We start from the raw sequence: 12,792 nt of genomic DNA, 5'->3' as shown, positions 1-12,792 counted from the left end.
CTTTTTCCCTTGAAGTATTTCAAAATCAGTCAAACTAATTGCTAAAGTAAATCTGAAAATGGACAATTCCACCAAGACACAGGAAGGCTGCATAGTTGAACAAATCCTCTGTGGAAAGTTTGGATTGACATTGGGCTAGCAAGGACAAAGTCAGTTCTTGAAAATAGAGGTCTTGGTGAATCCTTAAAAGTTAGTAACACTATAAGCAAATAAAAGGTTTCCCTTATTCCCCCTTTTAAAAACCACCAACTTAGCCTGGCCAACTTGGCAAAACCCCGTCTCTACAAAAAATACAAAAATTAGCTGGGCGTAGTGGTACATGCCTGTAGTCCCAGCTATTTGGAAGGCTGAGGTGGGAGGACTGCTTGAGTCTGGCAGGTAGAGGCTGCAGTGAGCTGATATCACGCCACTGCACTCCAGCCTGGGTGACAGAGTGAGACCTTGACTACAAAAAAAAAAAAAAATCACTAAGTGGGCTTTCAGTTTTTAAGAACACCCCCTTCTCTCTTGTATAGAAAGATCTGAAACAATTATAGCAAAATATTAGGAACTGAAAGCTGGGTGGTAAGCACATATTTTGTTATTTCCTATATTTTTCTTCAAGCTTTCAAGCTTGAATAATAAATTTTAAAAAAGCACTTTTTTTTTTTTTTTTTTTTAAGATTCATTCAGGCCAGGCACAGTGCTCATGTCTATAATCCTAGCACTTTGTGAGGCTGAGGCAGGACGATCACTTGAGCCCAGGAGTTTGAGACCAGCCCAGGCAACATAGTGAAACCCTGTTTTAAAAAACAAAAAACCCAGCCTGCACAGGAGCTCTCATTAGAGTGTGGGGAAAAGGTGAACAGAGATGGCTTTTTTATTTAAAAATAATGGGTTAAACAATATTAAACCGACTTAAAAAAAAAAAAAGAAAACCCAGAATCCTTGAGTTTTATTATTATTTTTGTAGAGATGGGGTTTGATATGTTGCCCAGGCTGGTCTCAAAACTCCTAGTCTCAAGTGATCCTCCTGCCTCAGCCTCCCAAAATACTGGGATTAAAGGCATGAACTACCACAACCTACCCATTGAATTTTTGTTTGTTTGTTTTATTTATTTTTTTATTGTACAGACAAGGTCTCACCATGTTGCCCAGGCTGGTCTCAAACTCCTGGCCTCAAGCAATCCTCCCACCTCAGCCTCCCAAAGTGCCGGGATTATAAGACATGAGCCACCACACCTGGCCAGTTGATTTTTAAGCATGCTAAAATTTATTGTGATTCTCCAAGAAGGGCAGGCCTATAGATTTTCTCAAATTTTATTTGACTATAGAATTTTACTCTGAGGTAGAATTCTTGTTTGGAAAATGTGGCTTTAAGGTAACATGTAGTTTCTCTATCTAGATTCTTATAGCTCCTAATAAGACTATTACTTCTAAAACAAATGTAGCATCATGAGCTTCATGGTAGACTGAAAGACTGGTATGGGATATGAGAATAAGACCAAACATGAATTGTTTATTTAATGCTCAAATATAGGCTACATCAGCCTGAATCCATCTTCATAAAGGATCTGTCACACAGCCTGTTTTCCACCTACCTCCTGACATGTTGCCTGACTTGGCCATGCTGGTATTTAACTCTTCTCTGACCCAGACTAGGATCTGTGATGCTGTGATTATTTTGGTTTAAGAGAAGAATATTTCTTTTCTTTTTCTTTTCTTTTTTTTTTTTTTTTGAGACAGAGCCTTACTCTGTCACCCGGGCTAGAGTGCAGTGGTGCGATCTCGGCTTACTGCAACCTCCACCTCCCGGGTTCAAGCGATTCTCGTGCCTCAGCCGCCCTAGTAGCTGGGATTACAGGTGTGCACTACGATGCCCGGCTAATTTTTGTATTTTTAATAAAGACAGGGTTTCACCATGTTGACTAGGCTGGTCTTGAACTCCTGACCTCAAGTGATCTTACCACCTCAGCCTTCCAAAGTGCTGGGATTACAGGCGTGAGCCACTGCGCCCAGGCAGAACAGGTAATTTTATAAAGCTCACCACTGCTGAAAGCAGAAGCTGTCAGGGGTGGTATGGAAGGGACTCTCACATAAACGAGGCTTGGACTCTAGGGCCTCTTCTAATCCAAACTTTATGAATAGCACCCATGCCATTCTCCTTTCCTTTCAAACACCGAAACCTACCCCTAAGATGTCTGTAAGATCAGGAATAAAGCTTACTTCCATGAGTCCTCCAAAGTTTACATAGTCTATGTGGCCAAATCTTCAAACAACTTTTTATTGTTAAGAAGAGTTTCTGAGGCCGGGTGTGGTGGCTCACACCTGTAATCCCAGCACTTTGGGAGGCCAAGGTGGGTAGATCATGAGGTCAAGAGTTCAAGGTCAGCCGGGCCAAGATGGTGAAACCCTGTCTCTACTAAAAATACAAAAATGAGCTGCACGCAGTGGCAGGCACTCATAATCCCAGCTACTCAGGAGGCTGAGGCGGGAGAACTGCTTGAACCCAGGTGGGTGGAGGTTGCAGTGAATCCAGATCACGCCACCGCACTCCTGGGTGACAGAGCAAGACTCTGTCTCCAAAAAAAAAAAAAAAGAGTTTCTGGCAGACTGGATTTCCTCTTTAGGAGAGTCAACAGCTTCTAAGTTTAGTGGGTTTTCAACTCTGCCACCACTGACCAGAGAATATACAAATTTAGATGACATAGGTCTAGAAGCTCACTCATTTTCCTACATAGTTTCTCGTTTTTATAAACATTGTTTGGAGTAAATCAGTTTTTTTTTTTTTTTTTTTTTTTTTTTTTTTGAGATGGAGTCTCACTCTGTCGCCCAGGCTGGAGTGCAGTGGCGTGATCTTGGCTCACTGCACGCTCTGCCTCCCGGGTTCACGCCATTCTCCTGCCTCAGCCTCCCGAGTAGCTGGGACTACAGGCGCCCGCCACCATGCCCCGCTAATTTTTTTGTATTTTTACTAGAGACAAGGTTTCACCATGTTAGCCAGGATGGTCTCGATCTCCTGACCTTGTGATATGCCCATCTTGGCCTCCCAAAGTGCTGGGATTACAGGCATGAGCCACCGCACCCGGCCTGGAGTAAATCAGTTTTTTACTTGGAGGATCTTTATTAGATTGTGGCTGTCAAATAGTGATGGGAAGAACTGTATTTAAAAGAATGGGCACTGATGGACACATTTATTTATATGTATAATATACTAACAAGAACTGTGCTAGTATTTTTGGATAGTAGAGGTGATATTCTCAAATATGTAGCAAACAACAACAACAAAAAGTAACAAACAGGCTTATGCAGGCAGATTTAGAACAAAGACAGATAGTCTTCTTTAGTTTTGGTGACCAGAGAGGCATTTATCACAAAGTTAATGGTAACATACAATATTCTCTTCAGCTATAAATAGGCCAGACACTTAAAACTCACAATCAACAGTTTCACCAGGGTATTCTCTAATCACTTTTTTTTTTTTGAGATGGGATCTCACTATATTGCCCAGGCTGATCTTGAACTCCTGGGGCCCAAGTGATCTGCCCACCTGGGCCTCACAAGTATTATAGCTGAAATGACAGGTACACACCACTGTGCCTGGCCTCTCTAATCACTTTCTTTTCTTCTTCCCCTTTTTTTTTTTTTTAATTAAACAGAGATGAATCTTGCTATCAGGACAGGATGGTCTTGAACTCCTGGCCTCAAGCAATCCTCCCCACCTTGACTTCCCAAAGTGCTGGGACTACAGGCATGAGCCACTGTGCCCAGGCTCAAATCACTTTTAATAACACATCTGTTTCTAGTCAAACAAGCTGAAAATTTAAGCAATTGTCCCTTTTTGGGCATTTCTGGTGAAAGAAGCCCCAATGCTCTTCTTTTCCCTTCCAGCTTTCCATTTCTACTCCTAATCCTATTTCTGGGTTCAATAAAATATTTTTAGACAGGCCTTCAGTCTTCAGCTTCATTTATCATTTGAAATCTTGCATTAGGGGTAACATGTGCCCTGACAGAGAAATGGTTTTCTTTCAATAGTTGTTAGAGCTAAAAGAGCCAGATCATTTCACTCAAAGCCCACGTGCCCTCATTCTGCAGGAGAAAGTGTTTATATATTAATACATTCCAAAGTTTAGAAAAAATTCTGGATTTCTGGATAACCATGAATCAACAACCCTGTGCCTTTTTGTTGTTGTTGTTTTGAGACAAAGTTTCACTCTTGTTGCCCAGGCTGGGGTGCAATGGCACGATCTTGGCTCACCGCCACCTCCACCTCCCGGGTTCAAGTGATTCTCCCGCCTCAGCCTCCCGAGTAGCTGGGATTACAGGCATGCACCACCACACCTGGCTTATTTTGTGTTTTTAGTAGAGACAGGGTTTCTCCATGTTGGTCAGGCTGGTCTTGCACTTCCGACCTCAGGTGATCTGCCCGCCTCGGCCCACCAAAGTGCTAGGATTACAGGCGTGAGCCACCACGCCCAGCCAACCCTGTGTCTTCTAAGTAACCACAAGTAAGCTGCCTTTGCTGTCACTTTCAAAGCTAAAACACGTGATCATCTAATAAATGGCTATGTTGAAAAATGGTTTTAGCTGGGTATGGTGGCTTGTGCCTATAGTCTCAATTACTTGGGAGGCTGAGGCAGGAGGATCCCTTAAGCCCAGGAGTTTGAGACTAGCCTGGGCAGTATGACAACATCTCATCTCAAAAAAAAAAAAAATAAATTAAAAAATGAAAAATAGTTTTATCTTTTTTAAGAGAAAAAGTGTTCTAAAAACAAAGTGTGGCTCTCTTTTCAAGCCAACATTTTTTCAAGTATAAGTGACTATAAGTTCATACAGAATGATGCCCTTGGGGTGTACACAAGTAATAAATATGGGCCCCCCCCGCAAGCTCACAGCCAGAACAGGCAACAAAGCAGGTGGCCGATAACTTCCGATCAGGACATGCTAGTAGTCTTAGATCATAACCTGGCCTTAGCCATGAACTGAGATTCTGGGTTAATTACTTATATATACTTTCATGAGTTTAAAATTAGGCTGTTGGCCTGGCATGGTGGCTCACGCCTATAATCCCAGCACTTTGGGAGGCCAAGGTGGGAGGACCACTTGAGCTTAGGACTTCGAGACCAGTTTGGGCAACATAGTGAGATCCCGTCTTTACCCACCCCCCAAAAAATTAGCTGATAGTGGTGGTGCATGCCTGTAGTCCCAGCTACTTGAGAGGCTGAGATGGGCGGATCACTTGAGCCCAGAAGTTTGAGGCTGCACTGAGCTGTGACTGCACCACTGCACTCCAGCCTGCATGACAGAGCGAGACTCTATCTAAAAAAGACCAAATAAAGTAAAATAAAATAAAAATAAAATAAGATTAGACTGTTAAAAAATTTAAGATTATTTTCTTTTAAACATGTGATTGAAAATTGCAAGAGAGCAAAGGGAATTTTGATTTGACAGATGGGGATGGCAGAGGGGGAAGAGAGGTCCACATTTCTGAGAAGATTCAGGCAAAAACTGAAAAAAAGCAGAAGTGCACCAGAATATACCGTCTACCTATTATAGCATTTTTGCCCAGAGCTCTGTAGACCCTCAGGCCCCCAGAAGCTCCGTGTCGTGGGCTTCCAGAATCCAGAATGGCAGTCCAGCAATACGGACAGGTCACACAAGGGCTGGCTTCTACAGGCTAGCTTGAGGGAGGACAATGAACTGCCCTTTAGAACATTAATTCAAGGAAAATAATTTTCTAAATTTCAAGGTTCTGAGTTACAAAAAACCTTCTGGAACACAACCCAAGAGTGGATTGGGCCCGTTAAGCCTAGAGTCTGTGTCAAAAACAAGTTCACTTAAAAGAACTAAATACAGATGTGTGTATGAGTTCTCTATCAGGCTATCACATATGGTATCCTTGTTACAGCCGAAATCTGGACAGAACCTAAATCAGAGTCACTGTATATGGTCAGGCTGTACACCTGATGCAGATATCCTCTGGAGCCGGGCAGTTTGGCAGCCCTAACCTACAGGTCCAACAGTAAAGTTCTGGTTAAATCATGATCTGTCTATAGAGCTGGATACAATGCAGCTGTCATAAATACTACAGAGAAAGATTTAATGCCCTGGAAAAATGCTGTTGATATGAAAAGCAGTATATATACAGTAGGATCCTATTTTTGTAAAAAAACAATCACACACATCTACTTAATATATACATAAAGAAGGAAGACTGGAAGGAAACTGAAATGCACACTGGGAGGAGTTAAGATAATAATTATATATATTTTAAAGCTTTTCAGCCTTTTCAAAGTTTTTGGCAGTAAAAAGAAATTGGGGAAATACATGAGTTGGTAGACTTTAGTAACAAAGAGAAGTGGGAGGGGATTATTTTTCATTTCTCACATATCATCAGTTAAATTTATGGAGTAATATACTTACTCAGCCATGAGTTTTGCTATGCGGTGACAGTCATTCTTGTCATAAAACCAGATACTATATATCGACACTTGAAAAACAAAGGGAAAAAAAGATAAGAGGAAATGAGGTTTCAACATTTGGGTGTATGTAAATAATACATTATCATCATGGAATTCACTAAATGTACCATCAGATCCTCAAATTGTTAATACTCTATCTAAAGAAAACAAGTATCTCCTCCCCAAATTGTTCAATAAAATCAGGACAGGTAAAACATTCAGATAAAGATTACACAAAATAGTTTTAGACATTATCACCAGATCTCAGTGAACCTAAGATGTTACTAAGTGTAAGATGCAACCATTATTTATGTACTATCAAGCTTTTAAGAAAAAGGCTCCCAATTAAACTAAGAATCATACTGATTCTAAGATGCATTCTAAATTGATATTAAAATTGTTGCCGGGCATAGTGGCTCACACCTGTAATCCTAGCACTTTAGGAGGCCGAGGTGGGCGGATCACTTGAGGTCAGGAGTTCAACACCAGCCTGGCCAACATAGGTGAAACGTGTCTCCACTAAAAATACAAAAATTAGCCGGCTGTGGTGGCATGCCTGTAATCCCAGCTACTCAGGAGGCTGAGGCAGGAGAATCGCTTGGGCCCAGGAGGCAGAGGTTGCAGTGAGCCAAGATCACGCCACTGCACTGCAGCCTGGGCAACAGAGTGAGACCCCATCTAAAAAAAAAAAAAAAAAAAAGGTATTACAATTGTTACAATACAAAGCTTCCAAACAAATGCCAGCTCTATATCCATCCTATGACTGACTGTTTACATGTGAAATGGACTGAGCTCAGTCTATGGCACTTCTTATCCCATTCTTTTTATTCCCAATATGGTGCTCAGTTCAAAGAAAGCCCTAAACAAATTTGCTGCAAGATAAACGAACTTTATTAAAGATTATAATACATAAAAGCTACTATAACTGCTTTTTGGATAAGGTAGAGTAGAAATACTGAACATACAAGCTGAAACAGACACACAGATGGATAAGACCCATTGCTACCATGTGGGCCCATATGATGACACAGCTCAGCATACCCTGTACCTCCTTAAATACTTACAATGATTCCCTAGCACAGAAATGGCAGGTATCATTATGCTTTTTTTAAGAAAACATTAAAACTTTTTATTTTGAAATAATTGTACCTTCACATGCAATTGTAAAGAACAGACAGATCTTGGTACCCTATAAATTGTTTCCACCAATGGTAACATTTTACAAAATTATGGTATACTATCACAGCCAGGATACTGACATCAGTCGAGATACAGAAATTTCCATGGCCACCACGACCCCTGGTGCCCTTTTATGGCCCAAATCCACCTTGCTCTGGCCCCTCCCCTGTCCCTGACTCTTGGCAAATAGGAACCTGTTCTCTATTTCTACAGTGTTGTAATTTCAAGAGTATTATATTACATAAATGAAACCACAGCAGTCATAGAAGACTGCTGTCCATTCCGAGCTGGTTGTAATGAGGTCCTCTTTGCTATTCCTGCTCCACTGCCTTCATGGAAGGGAGACACATAAGTCCCCTGGTGGCCAATTGTTATTAGCGGGGCTTCCAATCCTTGCCAGTTTTGCTGGGCTGGCCTAGTATTGCCGGCAAGACTCTCGTTCAGTCTAGGAGAGGAATGAGCCTACCCGGGCCACCTTCTGTTGCTAGGTTGAAGGGCAAGAAACACCAGGCCCAGGCCCCCTTCTTATGTTGGGTGGGGGTTTGTAAGACACTTTGCTGCTGCTGTTCTGCCAGTTCTGGGGTCCTGACCAGATCGTCCTCTTTCTACCTTTCAGAGTTCTCCAGATTGTCTGTTGTGTCATTTCCAGGTTTTATAGCTGTAAATGGCAGGGAGAGACAAGTCTATGCTACTCAGTTTAACTGGAACTTTCATTTTGCATTTTTATGGATGGGAATAGGGGTTAACGGAGAGACTAAGTAACTTATTAACAAATTAGAGAAAAAAATCAGTCTCAGAGCTGTAAGTAAAACTTGGGTGAGGCCGGGCGTGGTGGCTCACGCCTGTAATCCCAGAACTTTGGGAGGCCAAGACGGGTGGAGCACCTGAGGTCAGGAGTTCGAGACCAGCCTGGCCAACATGGTGAAACCCCATCTCTACTAAAAATACAAAATTAGCCGGGTGTGGTGGCGCATGCCTGTAATCCCAGCTACTCAGGAAGCGGAGACAGGAGAATTGCTTGAATCCGGGAGGTGGAGGTTGCAGTGAGCTGAGATTGCACCACTGCACTCCAGCCTGGGCAACAAGAGTGAAACTCCGCCTTAAAACAAACAAACAATCAAACAAAAAAACCCAAAAAACAAACTTGGGTCTTCTGACTCCTAGACCAGTTATCTTGTCACTACATTTTCATTGCTTACATCTCATTACATTGAAATAACATTACAAGTTTTTATAGAAACAAAAAGTTAGTGAGCTTCAGTTATGCTTGATGATTAAAGTGACATATAAAAGAAGAAAGCCTATACATAATTAAGTTAAAAGGCACATTAAGAGGGTGCCATACAATATAGGAAACAGAAGTGCTAGCACAAGAGATTTTAAATCAATCAAAAAATCATTTTTATAACTATTATTTGAATTCTATAATTATCAGTATATACCAATTTAGAAAACCACCTCTTTAAAAGTTATTTTAATGCTCGATTATTTGTTTCACCCTGAATTAAGGCCATTATTCCACAAAAGACTTCATGGCAAATCATAACTTTAAAAGTTTCCTTCTCAGCTGGGCGTGGTGGCTCTTGCCTGTAATCCTAGCACCCTGGAAGACCGAGGTGGGTGGATCACCCGAGGTCAGGAGTTCGAGACCACCCTGGCCAACATGGTGAAACCCATCTCTACTAAAAATACAAAATATTAGCCTGGCATGGTGGTGGATGCCTGCAATTCCAGCTACTCGGGAGGCTGAGGCAGGAGACTCTCTTGAACTGGGAGGTGGAGGTTGCAGTGAGCCGAGATCGCGCCATTGCACTCCAGCCTGGGCAACAAGAGTGAAACTCTGTCTCAAAAAAAAAAAAAAAATTACATATATATATATATATGTATGTTCCCTTCTCAACAGAAATATAATTTTGAGTCTATTGTTATTGCAGAGTTGATGAAAATATTATTGATACAGCGAGTGAACAGCTTCATTTTAATGAATGAAGATCATGAACAAGAATTTTTTTCCTACCCTGTTTACAAAGGGCTTCTCAGGCAGGGAAAAACCTCTAATTACACTAAAACTGCTCTAAATCTATGGAGCCCGTGTATGACCATGTGTCGCACAGGTGGTACACTACCTGAAGGAAGTCCAGGCTCGCCAGTGTCTGAGCCTTCAACCAGCTGGAAAGAGTTTCCCATGTTTGGAATCCATTTTCACAGTGCCTCTTTTTTTTCACAGAATTTCAAAGCACTATGAGTGCTCCAAACAGAATCAAACTCCAACGAATAACAAGTAATTTTGGAATGTTTTACATGATGGTAAGTCAACAAATTCACTCAGCTTTAACATCTCAATGGAAGGAGCACAGAAGCAGCCTTGTTACAGAGATAATTATTAAGCATTATCTACTGCAGGTTCTTAGTTATGCTCTTAGCAGCTAAGGCTTGCTCCAACTACAGTAAATCAGATCAGGGCTTTAAAAAGACTCCATATATGGCAATTACACATGACTGCCTTTCTTGAAATATGCCTCTTCCAAGCTTGGCTAATGAACACCCCAAACACCTAAGTCCAAATACAAAAATTTGTTTTCCTCCAATAAGCTATAATAATCTGGGCATACCAAAACAATACACAGTGATAAGAAAAGTTTATGATATGCGGCCAGGTGCAGTGGCTCACGCCTGTAATCCCAGAACTTTGGGAGGCTGAGGTGGGTGGATCACCTGAGGTGAGGAGTTCCAGACCAGCCTGGCCAACATGGTGAAATCCCGTCTCTACTAAAAATACAAAAATTAGCTGGGCGTGGTGATGCATGTTTATAATCCCAGCTACTCAGGAGGCTAAGGAAGGGGAATTGCTTAAACCCGGGAGGCAGAGGTTGCAGTGAGCCGAGATCGCGCCACTGCACTCCAGTCTGGGTGACAGAACAAGACTCTGTCTCAAAAAAAAAAAAAAAAAAAAAAGAAAAAAAGAAAAAAAAAGTTTATGATATGCAACACATCAGGCTTAGAGAGGAACACACAATTTTTTCTGTGCTAAACAGAAGCAATTAAGTGTGTTTTCACAGGGGCTTATAAAGCGAACACTTAGGAAAGAACTACTTATCAATAATCAAAGTAAGTCCATCAAAGCTGTCAACTTATTTTGAAAAACCTTCATTTAAGATGCCCCCTTTTCCTTTGAAAAAATACAATATAATTTAGACATAAGACACATGCCTTCTGCTTTTGTATATTATCAAACTGCCTAAAAAGAGCCAAACACTTTCAAAGCCATGTTTGCAGAAGAAATAAAGATAAGAAAGCCATAATGATAGCTTAATGGGTAAGGGATAAGAGTCACACTCGATTCTGCCAAAAGCAGACCTGCAGAGGTTCAGACACGCATCCAAGAATCAGCTGTCTGCCAACATATCAAACGGTCAGTGTGTGCAACTGGCAAGAAAGCCCAGGGAGCTGCCACGGAGCCTGTCACTGTCACTCATGAGGAAAGACAGACAAGTTCACCAGATAGCTAAAACTGCAGAGGACCTCCTCTTCAAACCGAAGCTAAGCATTCTTCCCTCTAGAGAACTTACACTCTAAGGCCCAACACATTCTGCCAACAATTCACTTGCTGAAATAAATTTCTCTGATTAACTATGCCACAGAGAATTCAGGCTTTTGGCAATACAGTATTGCCTTGCTATGGCAAATGATGGCACACTGCTTTACAAATGGCCTTTCTCAAGATGAAAGAAACTACTTACTTAATGGATACCTACCACACATTGTGACTGCTAACAGCTATCCTAAGTCAGTCATGTTGCATAGGATACAACACAAGTCATTGAAAAGTTGGCTGGGTGTGGTGGCTCACACCTCTAATCCCAACACTTTGGGAGGCTGAGGCAGGAGGTTCACTTGAGCCCAGGAGTTCAAGACCAGCCTGGGCAACACAGTGGGACCTTGTTTATTTTTAAAAAATGTTTTAATTAAAAAAAAAAAAAAGAAAAAAGTTAGGAGGTGTGATAGGACATTTCATTGCCTTCCACAAAAAATATCACAATCCATCTAAGAATATCGAACATTAAATGTTTCCTTTGCTTTTCAAATGAAGGCCCCTTTCTTTTGAAAATATAAAAAAAAATACTAATTACAAAAATTAAAGGTATTCGAACTATTTTGTATTGAGAAATTTTAAGTGGAGTTTTGAGTAAGAGTTTTCTATTTCCTTAGACCCGTTTAAAGATATAGCAACCTATTATGATTTCATATAAAATATTTCACTGTTTCTTGTCTTGAGAGAGGTACATGGCTCATATAAGATCAAGAAAAGCCAAATTAATTTGGTATCTTTGTAAAATCCCTTGAGACTTCTAGAGATGCTGTGAAATGTCACAGAAACAGAGCTGGGAATCACTCTCATACATATGTTGTCTTTGTTCATTTATTATTTAGATCTAACCTACTTTCTAGAAGGATCTGAGGAGGCTGGAGATTTTCTCAGTATGGTGCCAAGCAAAAAGGTGGTTTAATAAAAAGCTTTTTGGTGGTGATGTTAAGAGTTATAAAATTTCTTTTTCCTGAAACTCTGTGCTTGAGAAAATAAATAAAGAGAAAAAAAGTTATGCAATTTCTAAAGATGATACTGACAAAGATCTCTTACGCCAGTAAACAAAAACAAGAAAATGGGCTTTGGGTGTAGACAAATACATTTTTTATATATAAAAATGGAATAGGTATATAAACATAAGTCAGCCCTGGCAAGTGAAAAGGCATTGACTCGGCAGATCATTTCCTTTAAGACAAGAATAAGCATGGAGGCTCTCCAAGAACATCAAAGGGTTAGGAAAGAGTGAGAAGACAAGAAACGCTCTAGGATAGAGGGGCAGAAAACACACACACAGGAAAAAGGATATGGAGCCTAAAACTGACTGACATGGGATCACAACAGATTTTGGCATGTTACAAACACTTAGGTAGATGAGATGTTGTATATCTGCAAGTAACTCTGGAAAATGTGATTCAATTATCTTTGCAGCTTAACCCTTTTGGCCAAAAAACCCACTCATTTCAGACCACCACTGAACACTAATATGGTAGAGAAAGAGTCCAACTTCTAAAATTTAAATTGTAATATCTACTGATTGAATATTGAACAATGATTAAAAGACTTAGGACAGGTAATTTTAAAATGCTA

The 12,792-nt window shown here is 40.8% G+C and overlaps 1 protein-coding gene across 2 annotated transcripts in view; it reads right to left on the bottom strand.

The window, feature by feature from the left end:
- The window catches only part of DCP1A (decapping mRNA 1A), a 64,878-nt gene that overhangs the window by 30,196 nt on the left and 21,890 nt on the right, over positions 1-12,792 (bottom strand). Inside the window, exons 1-2 of one of the 2 annotated variants that reach the window (XM_030811609.1) lie at positions 9,589-9,592; positions 6,403-6,469 (exon numbers count right to left, since the gene is read on the bottom strand). In XM_030811609.1, the coding sequence (XP_030667469.1) occupies positions 6,403-6,410 (8 nt within the window). In that variant the 5' untranslated portion in view covers positions 6,411-6,469; positions 9,589-9,592. Of the gene's footprint in view, positions 1-6,402; positions 6,470-9,588; positions 9,593-12,792 lie in introns of those variants that run through there. The other variant, XM_003257197.4, reaches the window with a different exon arrangement.

Source organism: Nomascus leucogenys, chromosome 4 (genome assembly GCF_006542625.1).
Source record: "Nomascus leucogenys isolate Asia chromosome 4, Asia_NLE_v1, whole genome shotgun sequence".
Classification (NCBI taxonomy): Eukaryota; Metazoa; Chordata; class Mammalia; order Primates; family Hylobatidae; genus Nomascus; species Nomascus leucogenys.
This window is presented reverse-complemented; position numbering and strand designations above follow the sequence as displayed.